Genomic DNA, 19,484 nt, shown 5'->3' with positions numbered 1-19,484 from the left:
AGACAAAGGACTGGTCTCTGCTGCAGTGTGAGGTTCATGGTGCGTCTCCTAAACCTGTTGTTCAGTGGAAGAACAGAGCTGGAGACATTGTTCCTGCTGAAGAACCTCAGGTCTCTGAAAGAGGAGGCCGCTACGACATCATCCTCCAAACGACTGTGAACAAGACCGACCACTATCGCTGTGTCTCCACACAGGAGGAGATCAAACACCAGACTCATGCTGAGATCCACATTTATATCGGTGGTGAGTTTCATCTTTGTTCTTTTTTCACATTTAAATAATGTGAATTATTTTTGTGTCATTAAGTTTGAAAAATGTTTCCACACGTTGAGACTGAACAGAAACTAAACATTGATGAAGACAGAAAACGTCTCAGACTGAGTCAGATCAGTTGTGAGTCTCTGGGACTAAACTTCATCTACAGAGAGAAGAGGGAGGATGAGAGGATGAGGAGACAAACAACAGGAAGAACTGGAGTTTGTAGTTAAAAGTGAGATCAGTGTGATCAGTCACACACAGTCAGAGTGTTCAGGCTCCTCCAGCTGCAGCTCACATCTGTACAGTTGATAAACTGTGTGTTTGTGCTGCATCAACACAAAGTGTAAAAACACTGATGGTCACATTCACAGGAATAAATGAGCTTCAGTCTGAATTCACCTTTTAGGAGCAAGAAGCTCCTGAATCATTGTCTCTGGACTGTGAAGATGATGATATGAGCTGTTCATGATCCACAGTTACACTCTGACGGTTCAGTCGCTGCTGTTTGTCCACGTGTTTCAGAGAAAATGTTTGAGCACAGAAACTGAGCTCGTTGAGAAGTGGAGCTCAACACAAACCTTTCAGTCCTGAAACACGTTCCAGCTGTGTCTCCTGAAGCTGCACTTTTCCTCCACACGTACAACCACCAGACTTTGAATGAGATATGTACAAACACCATGTGTGAGTGTGAGAGGCTGATCACATGAAACACGTGAACAGATTGTTCAACACTCAAACTCTTCCTCTGTCTCATAAAAGAAGTCAACGTAGATTCTCAGCTGTTGGATTGAACCAGTTAGAGCTGAACTGGTGACTGTTAACAGAGAGCTTTATAAATAAAGGTTATTATAGTGGAGATTTCTGCATCACTGGATTCAAACGGGTGATGTCACAGAATCAGCTGTTAGAAATTCAAATCTTTCCTCATAGAAAAGTCATAAATATCCTTTAGATGAAAGAAAACACTGCAGGTGAAGAAGAACACCTTTTCATTGTGTCATCGTGAGACTCAGTGCTCACTTTATTAGGTACACCTGTACATTCTGCTGCAGGTCAACACAACAGCTCTGTCACCAGTTCTACAAAGTTTCTAAAGTTCAGCTTCAGAAATGTTTAAATTCAGTGATTTATTACTGAGGTCACAGTTAAATGTGATGTTGTACTGGACGACATTCAGCTAACAACTGTCTCTTTAATTGAACCTCCCTGCTTATAGACACGAGGGATCAGAATATTAGGAACAGCTCTGAATACGACACAGTCCAGTTCAACACCATCACTGACTCTGACCTCAGGGATCAAACATGTGACTGGATTTAAAAGCTGTGACTGTAAAGAAACTGAACGTTCCAGGAGTCGTGAGAGTCGACTTCCTGACAGAAGAGGCGTGTTCAGATTGTACAGGTGTACCTAATAAAGTGACACCGACTCAGTTAAAGTCTGACAACAAACTAAAACACATCAAGAATCATATGAGAGGAATAGAAAATGTTGTTCACATCTTAACACGTGTCTACAACAGACTTCATGTGATTTTATTCATAATATTAATGAGAATTGTTGAAGCAGAAAGAAGCTGTTGAGAAATTCCAGGTTTTTCCAACATCTGTACTGTGTCTGTGCTTCTGTCTGGATATGAGTCACTTTACTGTTGGAAATCTTCACAGAACCTTTGTAAAGTGTTTGATGTGACGCATCATGTTCTGTCACAGCACAGATCTGTACCTGATGCTTTATTCTTTTATTTCTCTCTCTTGGTTTTCTTTCCTCTCAAACACACTTGAATCCACATTAACACACAGAGAACAGCTGAATGAAAACGTGTTCATTCATGTTGGTTTTCAAGAAGACGTCTATAGCACCACAACATTCAAGTGTCCTTCAGTTCTTCAGAGACTAATGTGACAAACAACGGTTCAACCCACTGACACAGGGGGAACAAACTGCTGACTGGTTCACAGGTTTGAACCCAGAACCTTGGGACTGTGAGGAGACCGTTCCAAACCGCTGATCCACCGTGCCGTCACTGAAACATTTAGAACATTTGAACCGTCCATTTCTTTTTCTAAATGTTTCCACACATTGAACAGAAACTCAACAGTGACTAAGTTAACGTGGACGACAACATTCAGACGTTGAGCTCATTCACAAAAAGACGTTATTGAGATCATGGTGTTTACATGAGTTGCTCATAAAATCATTCATTCATATGTTTTACATTTGAACGAGCAGAGTCTGATGATGACGCCATCGTGTCCCACGTTCCTCTGCTAGTTTGAAACCCCCAACCTGAGACAGTTCAACATACGATGCTACAGTTTGGATCATTTTCTGTGTTTTCAGTTTGAATCTTGAAAAAGCTTTTTATTTTTCCATCTTGTTGACGTTAAGACTCAGGTCACGTGTCCTCATCAGCTGGTCACTGTCGGACGTTGATGTCAAGACGCTGTGAAAACTCCAACAGGACGTTAGAACGTGATGAAGACGTGAACATGTCTGATAACGTGACTCAAGTCAGAATACTTCACGTCTTCTTCTAAACTTGACTTTATTCTGAGGAAGATGATCAGAGAACATTGTCGACATGGCAGCGTCTTATTCAGACTCATGTCTTGTTCTGTGACATTTAGAATATCGGTGTCCATGACAACAGTAAGTGATGAGGACGTGTGTGTAAAGGGTCAAACGTCTCAGACTGAGTGGGATCAGTTGAGTCTCTGAGACTAAACTTCATCTACAGAGAGAAGAGGAAGAAACAATGTGTTAGTGACCTGTGTGAAACTGGAGCATCTTCAGAGTCTCTGTTCTCATTCAGCTCGTAGCTGCAGGTTTGAAACATGAAGCATCTGTTGAATGTTTGTAGGAATTGTTGAAGCAGCAGAAGCTGACGAGAGAATCTCTGTGGAATCTGAACGGATTAACTCAAATTCAGAAATCACGACTGTGTCTGTTGATTCACAGCAAAATCAATGATCTGGGACATTTTGCTGAGATCAGACACAGATTCCACGTTGATCTCTGGTGAGTGTTTGTGCTGAAACAGAAGAATTAGACGAGGGTTGATGATTAACAGCGTCTGAGCCGAGCAGCAGGAGGAACGTGACCGTGAGACGGACGCTGACGTCACTGAGCCCGGTGACGTTCATCCACTGGTGTTTTGATCTGCTCATCACTTCACATCACAGGAGCACGTTGAGTTCTGTGTGAAGGTCGTGACGTCCAGTCTGCTCCACGTGAGGTGACGCTAACTTCTGTCTCTTTCAGACACTCGAGGGACGCTTCCTGTTGCTGCTGGTGTTCCTGTTGCTGCTGTTGCTGTTGTTGGTCTTGTTGTCGGTGCCATTTTGACTCTTCTTCTCGTTGGTCTTGTTCACTTTGTGCGTAAAAGGAAAAAATCCACTGAACACAAATCTAGCTCAGGTAAGTTTAATTAACTTATTAAATCACTTTAATGATGACGAGCAGACGACAACACAAACAATTGTTTATCTGATGTTTAGAGTTTTGACAGAAACACAAAGATTTCTGTTGGTATTTATCATCAACTGGAAATAAAGATGAACAGGTTCAAATATCTCTATCGCCCCCTGGTGGCTGGCTGCAGTATAGGTCATAAACACTGTATATATCCAGGCACTGATTGTGTAGTTATATACAGTGTGTGTAGTTGTATACAGTGTGTGTAGTTGTATACAGTGTGTGTAGTTGTATACAGTGTGTAGTTATATACAGTGTGTGTAGTTGTATACTGTGTGTGTAGTTGTATACAGTGTTTATAGTTATATACACTTATATACAGTGTGTATAGTTATATACTGTGTGTATAGTTATATACAGTGTGTGTAGTTGTATACAGTGTGAGTACTTATATACAGTTATATACAGTGTGTAGTAATATACAGTGTGTATAGTTATATGCAGTGTGTGTATTTTCAGGTGGATTTCTTTGTACTGTAGTTACCTGATGTTTAAATTTAACGATGAACATTTGCTTCTTCTCTCAGGTGACGTTGGAACTGGTGCAAAAAGAGAATATTTCATTTAACTGAACGGTACAGTAGAACAAGTGTTCTGTGTTTGTTTGATGTCGTTGAGTTTGTTCTTTCTAATGAAACTAGTTTTTATTTCCTTCTGGTTTTAAATTGTACTCGACACAGCATTAATAAAATGGATTTGTGTTTTCAGCGCATGTTAACAAAAAGTGGCATCAGTGTAAAGTTGCTCAAACTTTCTCAGAAGAAGAATAAAACAAATAGAACCAATGAGATTAAAGTGCTGGAGAAAGAGAACTGTAGTAAGAGTAGTGTCACCATTCCAATCTTCAAAAGTGAGAATCATCCCTCCGTCTGCTCAGGGGCCATTTTAGATGAAGCTTGTTGAAAGTGATGCAGTGATTTCACCAGTTGTGTTCGGTGTTAGCGTTCAGCAGCGAGTTCTCTGTGAAACTAACAAACCTGTCTCCACTGTGATGACAGAGAAAATAGAATCTGTCTGTGTGGGAATTATTTCTGTACAAAACACAGGTTGATGTTAGACATGCATCTGTTTTCTTTTCTCAGTCAAAGCTGCTGTTTTCTACCTGAGTCTCTTCATGAAGGAGTTTCCATCTGAAGGTTTATTAACTGGAAGTTGTTTCATCGTCAGCTGATGCAAAGTTTCATGAAACACAAAGTGGGAATGTTCCAGTTCTGATCAACAGTCGACCTTTGACCTGAATCTTATTCTGCTTTGATTTCATTCAGGATTCTTTTCTTCTTCAGGGACTCAAATAAATGACCTTTTTTCATTACATCCACGTCAAATGATTTTTAGATTTTGCTCCTGAGGATGAGAGTTGATAGAAATTAAACATCTGACATTGGTTGTTTAGTGTTGTTCCTTCACTTCGTCACTAGAGGGCAGTATTACACTTTGAGTAAACGTGTTTTTACCTGAATATAAAAAGTGTAAAAGAATCAACATTGAGCAGGAGACAATCATTATACAGTTATTACAGTTTTAGTTGTTGTTGAAGTATTTGATTGAAGTATTTGGAGAGAAACAAGTTCAACTTTGACTAGAACACGATATTGTTCTGTTGTTTCCTCCGGACACATTTTGATCAGATGCTTTTTTTCCTGAGTTTGCAGAGCGTAAAATGTTTGAGGTTAAAATGTTTTAAACTTCTCAGCCTGACGTCAATATTGTGATGGAAGAACTCATGGGTCAGTGTGATGGCCGCACCAGCAACCACACACTGACACTGGGTCACATGGTGGAAACCTTCCACACACACACACATCACAGATAAATAACTGGACACATAGATTTAGCTCTCATACAACTTCATTAATTTATTTAGAGCTTTTTATGTGAGAATTAATCCAGTTGACTTTGAGTTACCAGATCGGGGGGGGGGTCCAGCTGCAGCAGACCACCTTAAATGGCCTTAATTACCAATTGGACTGTACCATGTTCCTAGTAATCATGGGGGGGGGACATTGTTTCCTTATTTAGATTTTTAGTTGTTCATCTGTGTCCACTGTTTGATATTTATGATTCATTATATTTTCTTAGTTAATATTATAAACTTCACTGCTGTGTCTTGGTTGCTATAGTTTGTTTTTATAATCAGTATGTCTCCGTCGATCCCCCTTTGGTGTTTGAGTGGCTTGATCAGCGACTATATATGTTTCCCCTGTGAGTTCTTGGTGCAGTTAACAAGTCTTCACTTGTTGTTTAAGGTTAGTTTTGTCAGTTGACCCCTTTTGGCTCAAATTTGTGTTGTCTGCTTCTTTTGCATTTTGTTATAATTAAAACCATAACACAAATAAATCAAACTGTCAAAGAAACTACCTGCGTCTCTCTGGTCTGTCTGCTCGGTGCCTGACAGTCAGTTTATTACCAAACATTTGTCAGTAAAACAGTTCAGATGTGAAATCATATGAGTGTGTGGCGTTGCATGTGGTTGTGAGTAAATAAACACTGGACATGGTGCAATAATCTCAACACAACTTTTTAAGAACTTTTTTTTTGAACCTCTGTGCTGCTACTGTCGTTTTTACTATTTGTTCCTTTTTATTATTAGTTTCATTTCCTGTAATGCTGCTGGAACTTGAGTCTCCCTGAGGGAGTCTTCCCAAAGGGATCAATAAGGTTCTATCTAATGGAAGTGGCTGTAAGTGGTGCTCCTGGTGGAAACAGTGAGTCTGCAGCTCTGTAAATGTGAATAATTGTGTTGCAGTGTGATTTAAAGTGAGTCCCTGAATGTTCTGCTTCAGCTCCTAGAGATTTCAGTCAGGGGCCACAGGGCTGCTGGTAAAAAAAAAAGTGATTCTGGAGCCCGGGACCAGACAAAGTGTTTGTGAGTCACATGAGTTATGAGTCAAGACCTGTATTCATCCTCCTCTGTGTTGTTTGAGATGTTTTAATGTGCAGGAGAACTTCAGGACACGTGTGAGAGGAGCAAAGATTACACGTTGTTCCCCAGATCAGCCTCTAGAGGGCGCAGACAGTGTCCACACTGATGTCTCTAGAACAGAGGGGACAAGTACAGCAAGCTGTTTGAGCATTTATTCCATATCCTTGATATCATGTCAGTCCCCTCCACTAGTTCTCTCTTTGTCAGCACGAGTTGAACAACAACTCTCACTCGTCTATTTCAGCAACTAGTGGAACTTTTGTCCGACCACTTCCAACATTAACTTCACTAGTAACCATGTGCGCCGCACTAGCAGCACCAAAATCCCTACTAGTCGTCTTTTTGACTCACTAGTGGACCTCTGGACCGAACTAGTAAGGCTGAAAGTCGTACTGGTAAACTAGTGCGCTGCAAAAGCTCTGACATGTAAGCTAGTCAAACATGGATTCAGCTCACGAGCTAACTAGTGACCTACAATTGTCTGCACTAGGTTACTAGTGCGAGCCAAATGCAGACTAGTTAAAGCCTATTTTGACTTTACTAGTTAACTAGTGAGGTTAATTTTCTTTACCAGTGAGCTAGTGAGGTCCAAATATCCACTAGTAACACCAGTCTGAGACATTTTGATTTCACTCAAAATGTGCACTAGTTAACTAGTTGAAGTGTCTCTTGACTTTACTAGTTGAACTAGTGGCAGTGAAAATGCCCACAAGATGCTAATGAGGAGGTGGGAAGGGGGCATAAATTGAACGTTCCTATTGGCTCTCCAGAAAGAACTCCACCCAGTGAAAGTGTGACCTCATAAAACCAGCTCTCAGTGTTGTGAACTGCCAGCTCCTTGCTTACTGTCCATATGGAGTAACGCATGAAACTGTGTCTGCGTCAGATTCATTCTATGAAACAAAGCGATGAATTGTTTTTTTCTTCTGTGTAAATTCACTGATTCCTGATTTCTTCCTTTTTTACAATGAAACCCAAAGCTATGTAATCATTTTCTGTTGTGAGTGAGTCAAACAGAGAAGCAGCTCTTCACCTCCATCGCCTTTTCTCGTCTTTCGTCGTCTTTCCTTTTCTCCACGTGGACAAAATATACTATATTAATACAGATCAGTGGAAATGACTCACCTAACATACTAGACAATAATGTGGTATATAATGTAGTACTTACTGTTTAGAAGCTACATTATAAACCGTGAGAGATACACATTTCATTTTATAATTTTAAAGTTTATTCCAAAAAGATGTTTAAAAACAGATTTGTTTTGAACAGATGGGCGAGATGATTAATTCTCACAAGAAAGCTCTAAATAAATTGATGAAGTTGTATGAGAGCTTATTTATATGTGTGTGTGTGGAAGGGTTCCTCCATGTCACCCAGCTGGTTGCTGGTGCAAAGACTAAAGCCTAGTTTATGCTTATGCTAGTTGTGTCTTTTGTGCTCCTTCTCTGGCCAGAAAGATAAGAAAGATAAGAGTAGCAGCTCTTATCTATGTGGACAGATCAAATCACAGGGCTTAAGCCTAGTTTATGCTTCTGCGTCACGTCTACGCCGTACCTACGCCGTAGGTCGTTGAGCATTCGAAGTTCTGCGTCGAGGGAACGCGTTGCTCTGCAATTCACCGCCATGCCGCTAGGGGGTGTAGCGGTGTGTTTGTGTGGTTATAGCCGAATCCTCGCTTTTTCTTCCGTAAAGTAAACAACAGTAAACAATGGCGACCGAGGTGGAGCAGCTGTATTTGTTGTTGGAGCTCATCAAAACGAAGAACAAATGCTTATATTGCAAATGTTGAAGCGCAAGCTACAAAGAAAACGTTTGCGGAGCTGGTTTTTACGACGAGGAAGAAAGACCGGAAAAGCAACTGCCGGAACTTACGTTCTGAGCGGACCAATCACAGCGCTTACGGTCCCTGTCGACCTGTGACGGCGCACGCCAGGAACTCTATGACAGGGCGGTTCACCGGTTCATCAACCACGAGATCATTCCGCTCAATAAAATAGTACCGTTACGCTACACTGCTCAACGTCCCTTTGAACTAAACGTCCACGATAGACTGACGAGGTGTTAAACACACGTGAACTAATCGATGCGTTACTTTGACATTAGTGACAAATCACTGGAGAGAATCATCTGGACAATTCAGACACATCTCGTGTTTCCTGTTTCATCCGCCACTCAAAAGAAGTTCCAGTCAGTTTGTGTTCCTGAACTCTTCACAGAGCTCCAGTGTGATGCTAGTGTTAGCTGATACAAGCTAGTCAGAGAAACGACGCTCTTATATCTTAGTTTTCCACATTTCACTACAAACAACTAGCAGTTAGCAGTTAGCAGTTAGCAGCCGCTCTCTAACTCTGAGCCGGGGACGTTTAATATCTAAAGATGGACGTGTTCGAGTTAACTTGTGTGATCGTCTCTGTGTTCATGTGTGATCAGGTTGGATCAGTGCTGTCAGACCGTCAAGGTAAGTTTATATACAGTTAATATACAGTTTATATACAGTTAATATACAGTTTATATACAGACTGTGTCATAAACCTGTTTATGTACAGTCTGTGAGTTAGATACACAAGCTACACGGCTAATAGAAGATAGCGAAGCTAACACACACACACACACACAAAGCTACAGATTCTGAGGAAACAACAACACGGAGATGAGACTAGTTCTATAATTGAATACAGTGAATGAAACCATAGATTATTAAGAAATATAATTTAACGTGTATTTGAAGAGAATCACACATTTAAAGTTCATACATCTTCATGTCGACATGATGGCTGCCTCGGTACTTCGCACTTTTTAGGTTTTTGTGTATTCGTTGTGTCTTTTGTGCTCCTTCTCTGGCCACATACTCCAGAGATGAACTCATAAACATAGTAATAAACACCGGTAAAGTTTTTTCATCGGTTTTGATCGATCCGGAAGGTTTTCCAGAGAACTTATGGGAGGAGCTGCAGCGCCCTCTAACGGTGGTAACCAGAAGGTCTCATAGAACAAACACAAGTGCTGCTAATAGATGCACTGTATGAATGTGTGTGTGAATGAGTGACTGGACTACTGTAAAGCACTCTGAGTGGTCATCAAGACTAGAAACACACTAAATAAATACAAACCATTTGATGTGGAGCCAGAGCTCAATAGAAATAACAATGGAAATGATGATAAAACACGTTAATTACATGAGACAGTAAAACTAATACGAAACTAAAGTGTCAGAAGATCGTGACGATGAAGTAGTGTAGGATAGTGCGTGTGATATGGAAATGAACTGTTACACACATTCTGAAAGAATAGTAATTGTATATGTAACCCACACACATGCACATATTAGGGGAGGTTCTGTACAACACACACACACACACACACAGATGAAACCTCTACCTGCTCCCTTGTAGAAAGCTTAAGTAAGATTAACGTGAGCCGATGTTCTGTGTAACTTTCATCCTTCATTTTCTTCTTCTTCCTCTTTCAGTGTCAGATTTCGTCAAAGTGTTTGTGACTGAAGGGGATGACGTCATCTTGCCCTGTGCTCCGAACCCCAAGGTGAACATTGAAGGAACGGTGTTCGACTGGAAGAAAGATGACAAGGAGGTGTTCCTGTTCAGTGACGGTGGATACTATGGGAACGGTCTCTCGGGTCAGGATAAGGATTTTAAAGGACGAGTCTCACATTTTGTTGAAGAGCTGAAACACGGCAACGCCTCCATACTGATCAAAAACACCAAGACCACTGACAGTGGGAGCTACAGCTGTTTCTTTCCACATCTTAAGCCCAGCCAAATATTCAGGATTGAGCTTGTTGTTGGTGAGTACGTTCATAACACAGCTAAAGGAGCTATGTGTACGTTTCTGCTACATACTCAGCATTTGCATTAGCAGCTGTTCACTTACCTATTTAAGCTAACCAGCTAGCCCTGGCTGGTGCGTTTCATCTCTCTCCAATAGTGAGTCACTGTAGCGTAAAGGGCTTTTGATGCTAACGTTGGTTTTATGGCAATAACCAAACTAACATGTAGCTTCTTTATTACCTCCGGCCAGAGGAGAGAGACCAGTAACAATTTGGCACCATCAAAATCAAGGCTAACCATAACAATAACAATGTATAGATCTACAACATGACTAGATATATTAATAAATTGCTGAGTTCTTGTAATAAATGCAGACAATGGTGATGGTGGTCGTTGTGGTCCTGTAGTCCCGGTGCCGGAGTTATCTGAAACGAGATAGAGAGAAGAGCCAGAGGGACTATGGGAGGACAAAGTGACACTTTGACATGATGACATGTTAAAACTAATAAATAAATAAATAAATAAATAAATAAATAAATAAACAGGTGTGGGGGGGCAGAGAGACAGAGAGACAGAGGGAAGTGAAGAAGTGCTCAGTGCATGATGGGCGTTCCCCCAGCAGTCTAAACCTATAGCAGCACAACTAAGGGATGGTTCAGGACTCACCTGATCCAGCCCTAACTATAGGCTTTGTCAAAGAGGAAGGTTTTTAGTTTTACTTTAAATGCTGAGACAGTGTCTGCCTCCAGAACCCAGAGTGGGAGCTGGTTCCACAGGAGAGGAGCCTGATAGCTAAATGTTCTACCTCCTGCTCTACTCTTACAGACTCTTGGAACCACTAGAGAGCCTGTGTTTTGGGAACGAAGTGATCTACTTGGATAATAAGGTGTTATCAGCTCTTTGATATATGAGGGGGCGTGATTGTTGAGGGCTTTAAAAGTGAGGAGCAGGATCTTGAATTCTATTCTAAATTTTACCGGGAGCCAATGTAAGGAAGCTAAGACAGGAGTGATATGATCTCTCCTTCTAGTTCCTGTCAGCACTCGTGCTGCAGCATTTTGGACCAACTGGAGACTTTTAACAGTCTTCATGGAGCATCCTGCTAATAGAGAGTTACAGTAATCTAATCTAGAGGTTACAAACGCGTGGACTAGTTTTTCAGCATCCTGCTTAGACAGGATGTTTCTAATTTTGTTAATATTGCGCAGATGGAAGAAAGCCGTCCTAGACACTAGTTTAATATGGGGGTCAAATGACATGTCTTGGTCGAACAACACTCCAAGGTTCCTCACAGTGGAGCTGGAAGCCAGACTGACACCATCCAAAGTGACTATCTGGTCAGACAGTGTTTCTCTGAGATGTTTAGGGCCGATTACAACAACCTCAGTTTTGTCTGAGTTTAAAAGTAGAAAATTTTGGGTCATCCACGCCTTGATATCTTTGAGACATTCCTGAAGTTGAACTAGGCGATTAGATTCATCATGCTTCATGGAAATATACAATTGGGTGTCGTCTGCATAGCAGTGGAATTGTATGTGGTGCTGTCTGATAATGTTGCCTAAGGGGAGCATATATAAGGTGAACAGTATTGGTCCAAGGACAGAACCTTGTGGAACTCCATGATTAACTTGCATGTGCATGGAGGAGTCATTGTTAACATTTACAAATTGGAATCTATCTGATAAATATGATTTAAACCAGTGTAGTGCTGTTCCTTTAATTCCTATATGTTGTTCTAATCTCTGTAGCAGAATCTTATGATCTATTGTGTCGAAGGCTGCACTAAGGTCCAACAAGACGAGGACAGAGACAAGTCCATCATCTGATGCCATAAGAAGGTCATTAGTGACTTTCAATAGTGCTGTTTCTGTGCTGTGATAGGTTCTAAATCCTGACTGAAATTTTTCCAATAAAACGTTACTATCTAAGGAACCACACAGCTGGTTAGCAACGGCTTTTTCTAGGATTTTGGAAATGAAGGGCAGGTTGGATATGGGTCTATAGTTAGCTAAAACCTCTGGATCAAGCGTAGGCTTTTTAAGCAGAGGTTTAATAACGGCTACCTTAAAAGCCTGTGGTACGTAGCCGGTTAGCAAAGACATATTAATCTAATTTAAAATGGAACGGTCAATTAGGGGGAGGACTTCTTTAAAAAGTCTAGTTGGAACAGAGTCCAGCTGACAAGTAGTTGGTTTAGATGATGAAACTAACGCGGTCAGTTCAGGAAGATCAATAGAGTAAAATTTGTTTAGACATAAATCTGGTGCTATGGTTTCAGGACCAGACAATGAATCCGTGTTATTCACTGGGAGGAGGTCGTGGATTTTATCCCTGATGGTTGTAATTTTATTAGCGAAGAAGCTCATGAAGTCATTGCTTCTCAGATCTAGAGGAATAGATGGGTCAGTAGAGGTGTGACTTTCTGTCAGCCTGGCTACAGTGCTGAAGAGGAACCTGGGGTTGTTCCTATTTTCTTCTATTAGTAATGAGTAATATGAGGTTTGGGCATTTCTAAGTGCTTTTTTGTAATTTATAAGGCTATTCTTCCAGGCTAGGTGGAAGTCTTGGCGATTGGTGGAGCGCCAATTCCTTTCTAGCTTCCGCGATGTCTGTTTTAGAACGGGCGTTTGGGAATTATACCACGGAGCTAATCTCCTCTGACTTACTCTCTTCTTTTTGAATGGGGCGACAGCTTCAAGTGCTGTTTTTAGTGAGGCTGCAGTACTATTTACAAAGTTATCAACTAGTGTGGGAGTAAGGTTTTGATAATCTTCTTGTATTGTACTGAGACATGGCTGAGAGGGAAGTGAGGAGGGGAGCAGTTCTTTAAATTTGTGAACAGTTTTGTCGGATAAACATCGACTGTAATAGACTTTCCGTCCAGAATTGACGTAATTAACAATTCTGAATTCAAATGTAAGTAAAAAATGGTCAGACAGAAGAGGGTTCTGTTGGAATATTGTTATATTTTCTATGTCAATGCCATATGTCAGGACAAGATCAAGAGTGTGATTCAGGCAGTGGGTCGGTTGATTCACATGTTGAGTGAAACCAATCGAGTCTATTATTGATTTAAATGCTGAACTAAGGCTGTCATTGGCAACATCTACATGAATATTGAAATCACCGGCTATAATGATTTGATCTGTTTTAAGGACTAGTTCTGATAAAAATTCAGAGAATTCAGATAGGAATTCAGAGTAAGGGGCGGGTGGACGATAAATGATGACTATATTAATTGGTTTATGTGACGTCAGGCTTGGGTGGACGAGGCTGGTTCTAAGATTTTCGAAAGAGTTTTAACTCTCTTTTGGTCGGGGGTTGATAGATAGATCAGATTTAAAGATAATAGAAATCACAAAATTGATGTAAATATAAAATATTTAAATATCAACCATTCATACAATGTTTATTTTGTGTCTTTCAGAACAGACCTTCAAAAACAGATTAGGAGAAATAAAGGGTGAGTGATGATGTCATTCTAAATGATCTATTATGTTGGTTTTAACTTCAGCTGCTTCACGTTGTCTGTCTGACTGGTGTCTGGTCCTGGTTCCTGGAGAGGTTCCTCTGTTCTTTAAACACGTTCTGTTTGGGTTCTAGGGAGCAGGGTTCTAAGTCCTATTCTCCCTATATACTGTGGCAAAATATGATTCATGTCAATTAATGTGTGTGAATCAGTGACATCATCAAATCACAGAGAATCACCTTTACTTTGATCTGATCTGTTTTTCAAGGTCGAGAGTAGGTATTTAGTTCAATTTAGTTTAAAAACAAATAAATAAAAAAGGCACAGAGGTAATGACGTCTGATCGACTGAGCGGGCCACATGGCTTTCACAGCACTGCCTTACAAGCCAGTAGCCAGTCAGATTTACCTTTAGCCTCTCTCAACGTTATTGTGATTAATAGGCTGAAACACTCGATGACACCAACGTACAGTCGAAGTTATTACTTTCATTACAACAACCAGTTGTAATGAAAGTAAAAAAGAGCTCAAATGATGGTTAAACTGCTGCGTGGCCCAAAAACCTAGACTGAATTAAATAGCTTTTTTTAAATAGCTTTAATTTCTTCTTCTTCTAGCCATGGATTTTATTATTTTACTTGTGAAGCTCTTTGTAACTTTGTTTGGATCAGTGCTATACAAATACAGTTATTATTATTATCTTCAGATATCTTGTTTTGTCTTATTAACAAATAATTAATAATCAATTTTGTCAATTGATTAGTTGATCCACAGAAAACCTTGTACATTTTAGTTTCAGCTTCACTCAACTGTCAAACTTTAAAAAGATTCTCAACAAGAATTGAATCATTGAAAGTGATGTTCCATTGTGTTGCAGGGGTTAAAACTTGACAGATGATAGATAGATTGATCCAGAGGGAAGTGCAGGAAAATAAACTGCTAATAATAAAAAGACAGGATGTGTAGTTAAGAATAACTTTGTGGTTTTCTGTTGGTCTTTGTAACAGAGCCATCAACTTGATAATATAACCTTTCTCTTGTTGTAGCTGTGGTTTATAAGATATTGTTCATGTATTTACAGGTGCAGCTCCGCCACCATCTGTCAAGATACTTAATGCCACAGGAGACGGGGTCCTGCTGCAGTGTTCTGTTCGAGGTGCTTTTCCAAAGCCTCAGGTCGAGTGGCAGACGAGCGACGGGAAGATCGTCCCTGCTGAAGAACCGCAGGTCTCTCAAAGAGGAGACCTCTATGACGTCGTCCTCCTCGCCACCGTGAACAAGATGAAAACCGTGTACCGCTGTGTGGTCAAGCAGGACGGCTTCGGCCATGTGATTGATGATGAGCTCTTTGTGCCAGGTGAGATTCCTTACATGTACTTATACATATGCTGTATATATGTATGTGTGTATATGTATATACACATAATGTCGTAATGCTTACATTTACGTTCTGACTGTTTTCTGTCTTCAGACATTCTCCTCGAGGACAAGTCCTGCTATTCTACCAGTGTGGACCCATTTTTGATAACTATAATCATAACTCTGCTCGTTGTAATTTGTGTTGAAACTCTAATCATCATAAGAAACAGGAGGAAAGGTAAGATTTTAGATTTATTTTATCAACAAATCCACATGTGTCAAAATCAACACAACAGATACTTTAGTCTGTTTCTTATCAAGACAACAATTCTCTTCAAGCAGTCACAGAATGAACAGATCTAATGATGCAGCTCACAATTATTTTATACCTTATCTATTCATCAAGTATTATTTACACTATTCAATTATCAATACTATCATGTATTACAAACAAAACGTGTCATAATTCAAGTTCAAGATATCTTTAATTCACCTCAATTCAAGATGAACTAGTCAGAATATGTTGCAGTTGTCATGAGCTTGAATTATGATTCGTCAGAATCAAACTGTACATGACTGAAATTAAAGATAGTAATAATATAACTGGGCGGCAGATATCTTTAATGACAAACCACACACACATGAAGGGAAAACTAGTTTGAATCTTACTCTAAATATTTAATTCAGTTTTTCCCAAATAGCAGAACTGTTGGAAAGTGATCATAGTGTTGAATTGTTAACTTGTGTTTCAGAGCAGTTGAGGTGACAGTTACCTGATGTTTAAATTTAACGATGAACATTTGCTTCTTCTTTCAGTTTTACGTGACAAAGCAGCTGGAGCAACAAAAGCAGAGACCAGTGAACTGAACGGTACAGTAGAACAAGTGTTCTGTGTTTGTTTGATGTCGTTGAGTTATATACAGTGTGTGTAGTTATATACAGTGTGTAGTTATATACAGTGTGTGTAGTTATATACAGTGTGTGTAGTTATATACAGTGTGTGTAGTTATATACAGTGTGTGTAGTTATATACAGTGTGTGTAGTTATATACAGTGTGTGTAGTTATATACAGTGTGTGTAGTTATATACAGTGTGTAGTTATATACAGTGTGTGTAGTTATATACAGTGTGTGTAGTTATATACAGTGTGTAGTTATATACAGTGTGTGTAGTTATATACAGTGTGTGTAGTTATATACAGTGTGTGTAGTTATATACAGTGTGTAGTTATATACAGTGTGTAGTTATATACAGTGTGTGTAGTTATATACTGTGTGTCTAGTTGTATACTGTGTGTGTAGTTATATACTGTGTGTGTAGTTATGTACAGTGTGTAGTTGTGTACTGTTTGTATAGTTATATACAGTGTGTGTAGTTATATACACTTATATACAGTGTGTATAGTTATATACTGTGTGTAGTTGTATACAGTATGTGAGTACTTATATATAGTTATATACAGTGTGTGTAGTTGTATACTGTGTGTGTATTATCAGGTGGATTTCTTTGTAGTGTAGTTACCTGATGTTTAAATTTAACGATGAACATTTGCTTCTTCTTTCAGGTGACGAAGAAACTGGAGCAAGAGAAGAGACCATTGAACTGAACGGTACAGTAGAACAAGTGTTCTGTGTTTGTTTGATGTCGTTGAGTTTGTTCTTTCTAATGAAACTAGTTTTTATTTCCTTCTGGTTTTAAATTGTACTCGACACAGCATTAATAAAATGGATTTGTGTTTTCAGCGCATGTTAACAAAAAGTGGCATCAGTGTAAAGTTGCTCAAACTTTCTCAGAAGAAGAATAAAACAAATAGAACCAATGAGATTAAAGTGCTGGAGAAAGAGAACTGTAGTAAGAGTAGTGTCACCATTCCAATCTTCAAAAGTGAGAATCATCCCTCCGTCTGCTCAGGGGCCATTTTAGATGAAGCTTGTTGAAAGTGATGCAGTGATTTCACCAGTTGTGTTCGGTGTTAGCGTTCAGCAGCGAGTTCTCTGTGAAACTAACAAACCTGTCTCCACTGTGATGACAGAGAAAATAGAATCTGTCTGTGTGGGAATTATTTCTGTACAAAACAAAAGTTGATGTTAGACATGCATCTGTTTTCTTTCCTGCAGGTCATCAGCAGAAAGAAGCTCCAGGTCTGAAGAGACGGCACCTTTGTGAATTATGCAACAATGAGATATGAGATCCTCTGTCCTTGAGGTTGTGTTGCTTCTGTTTTGAAACTGTTCTGGAGATTATTTTGTAAATATTTGTATATATTTATTTTTCTATTTGTGAATTGTCTCAATATTTACAGCAATGATGCTGGTTTGAGCTCAGATTTCTCAATAGCCCAAGGTCAAAGGTCAAAGGTCACGGTGGTCTCACAGAGAATGTTCATTTTTCTTGAACTTGAGGGAATTTCTTCAAATTTGGTGCAAACTTAAACTCAAAGAAGATCTTGGTGCTTGGAGGTCAAAGATTTGTTGTGATACCGTGCTATATAAATAAATTTGAATGATTGATTTGAAAGGTTACAGGCACCTTTTTATAAGAACAAAGTTTGTACACAAACAGTGTTTTCTATTTTCTTTTTAAATTCTTTGTAAAGAACATTTTACACTGGAGACCTTTTGTCAGATTTTTGATATAAACACAAAGATTCCTGAATGTGACTGTCAGATGTTTATATCATGTCATCTTATGTTTTTTATCTGTCATGTAAAGTGACCTTGTGCTCTGAAGGGCACCTATCAATAAAATGCATTATTATTATTATTATTATAAATGAATTGAATCTTAAATCTGTTTTCGGGTCGTCCCATTCTTCTGAACACGATATCTGAAGAACGCCTGAAGGGAATTTCTTTGAATATGGTGCAAACGTTCAGTTCAACTCAAAGATGGCGGCTGTGGCTGTACAGTGGGTTGTCCTCTAACCAGAAGGTTGGTGGTTCAATCCCAGTCTTCCACATTCCTGCTGAAGTGTCTTTGAGCAAGATACTGAACCCCAGCCTCTGAGTGCTGTGCCGTTCTCAGAGAAAACGTTTGACTGGTGAAATGCTTTGAACGGTCGTCGAGACTAGAAAACTATAAACACAGCACATGAGACCATTGATCAGATTCTGGTGGTCAAAGGTCACAGTGACCTTAAATGACTCTGGCTAAGAAACGTATGTAGAAGAAAAGTGCACTGGTACAACCACAGTGCAGTACTTGTAGTTTTTCTCTTGAGGTGTCTCCTGACTGAAGTGTGTTTGTGGTTGAACATGTGAAACGAAGACGGGCAGAGTCGCAGCCGAGTCAATAAAACACAGTTTAATGTTGGTCAGTCATGAGTCCACAACACGGAGGTTTGGTTAGTGAGGAGGAAAGAAACCAGTATTTACATCTACCATCGTACACGTTCACAGTTCATTACCATGCTAACACAATAAAGACTTTATATACAAGAAATACTCTTCAGCATCGTCGTACAAAGGAGTGCTATCGTAGTAACTAGCTGGATTTGTCATTGATGCAAAATACACAAAGTAACAACAAACCTTCCTCAGCTGCCCTGAAATAATCACGAGAATCAGAGAAAAGAACTTGAATCTTTTGCTGTTGTCTAAGTTTAAAAACAGTTTGACATCAGAAAGTACAAGACACCGACAGTCTACGTGTTTACAACGTTTGCCCTTTATGATCGCTATAAATACTCTGTGTTTTTATACATCAACCAGCCTCCTCCCTGCGCTGAAGTCAAGTCTCACACACAAATATAAAACTGTGTTCTGTGGTTACAGCGTCTCACTGACAAAATCCAGCCACGTGACATCGTTCATTAAGGAAACTTTGCTTTTATAAAATATTAACGTTGAAACAAATCTCTCTACAAGTCCAGCAGAAACACTGAAATACTTCCAAGGGGCCTTTGCATAGTTTATCCTCAATGCAGAAGCTGAAATTTTCATTTTAGGCCTGAAACTTACCCCCATCCAGGAGGTTTTGTTTTCACCCTGATCGATTGTTTGGAACCAAGATTACGCAAAAACTAGAAAAAGGAATTACGACGAAACTCGGTGGGAGGATGTGGAATGAGTCAGAGAAGAACTCCGTTAAATGTTGGTGCGGATCTGGATCAGGGGGCAGATCACAATGAGACAAAGCCTGAATCTTATTCTGCTTTGATTTCATTCACGATTCTTTTCTTCTTCAGGGACTCAAATAAATGACCTGTTTTCA

At 39.7% G+C, this 19,484-nt stretch overlaps 3 protein-coding genes across 10 annotated transcripts in view; all 3 read left to right on the top strand.

Moving 5' to 3' along the window:
- The window catches only part of LOC138411360 (CD276 antigen homolog), a 19,791-nt gene extending 13,702 nt beyond the window's left edge, over positions 1–6,089 (top strand). The window contains exon 6 of the mRNA XM_069531259.1: positions 4,818–6,089. Coding sequence (XP_069387360.1) covers positions 4,818–4,906 — 89 coding nt within the window. The 3' untranslated portion in view covers positions 4,907–6,089. The remainder of the gene's footprint in view (positions 1–4,817) is intronic.
- The window catches only part of LOC109647010 (CD276 antigen homolog), a 9,348-nt gene extending 3,259 nt beyond the window's left edge, over positions 1–6,089 (top strand). For 3 of the 4 annotated variants that reach the window (XM_069531351.1, XM_069531340.1, XM_069531344.1), the window contains 3 exons: positions 1–243; positions 3,523–3,678; positions 4,263–5,121. The exon at positions 1–243 is cut by the window's left edge and continues 36 nt beyond it. In XM_069531351.1, the coding sequence (XP_069387452.1) occupies positions 1–243; positions 3,523–3,678; positions 4,263–4,303 (440 nt within the window). In that variant the 3' untranslated portion in view covers positions 4,304–5,121. Of the gene's footprint in view, positions 244–3,522; positions 3,679–4,262 lie in introns of all 4 variants that reach the window. The other variant, XM_069531338.1, reaches the window with a different exon arrangement.
- Positions 6,090–8,623: 2,534 nt separating this feature from the next.
- LOC138411361 (V-set domain-containing T-cell activation inhibitor 1-like) lies at positions 8,624–18,061 on the top strand. 5 transcript variants are annotated; one of them, XM_069531282.1, is made up of 8 exons: positions 8,624–9,117; positions 10,129–10,461; positions 13,872–13,907; positions 14,994–15,269; positions 15,384–15,509; positions 16,088–16,141; positions 16,837–16,881; positions 17,390–18,061. In XM_069531282.1, exons 1-8 carry the CDS (start codon positions 9,036–9,038, stop codon positions 17,458–17,460), a joined length of 1,023 nt encoding a protein of 340 aa, XP_069387383.1. In that variant the 5' UTR covers positions 8,624–9,035; the 3' UTR covers positions 17,461–18,061. The 5 variants fall into 5 exon arrangements, with proteins under 5 accessions (XP_069387383.1, XP_069387385.1, XP_069387388.1 ...); XM_069531284.1 differs by lacking the exon at positions 13,872–13,907; XM_069531287.1 differs by lacking the exon at positions 16,837–16,881.
- Positions 18,062–19,484: the final 1,423 nt, after the last annotated feature.

This window comes from Paralichthys olivaceus, chromosome 2 (genome assembly GCF_024713975.1).
Source record: "Paralichthys olivaceus isolate ysfri-2021 chromosome 2, ASM2471397v2, whole genome shotgun sequence".
NCBI classification, from domain to species: domain Eukaryota; kingdom Metazoa; phylum Chordata; class Actinopteri; order Pleuronectiformes; family Paralichthyidae; genus Paralichthys; species Paralichthys olivaceus.
The sequence above is the reverse complement of the archived record's forward strand: the minus strand, read 5'-3'. Positions and strand labels throughout refer to the sequence as shown.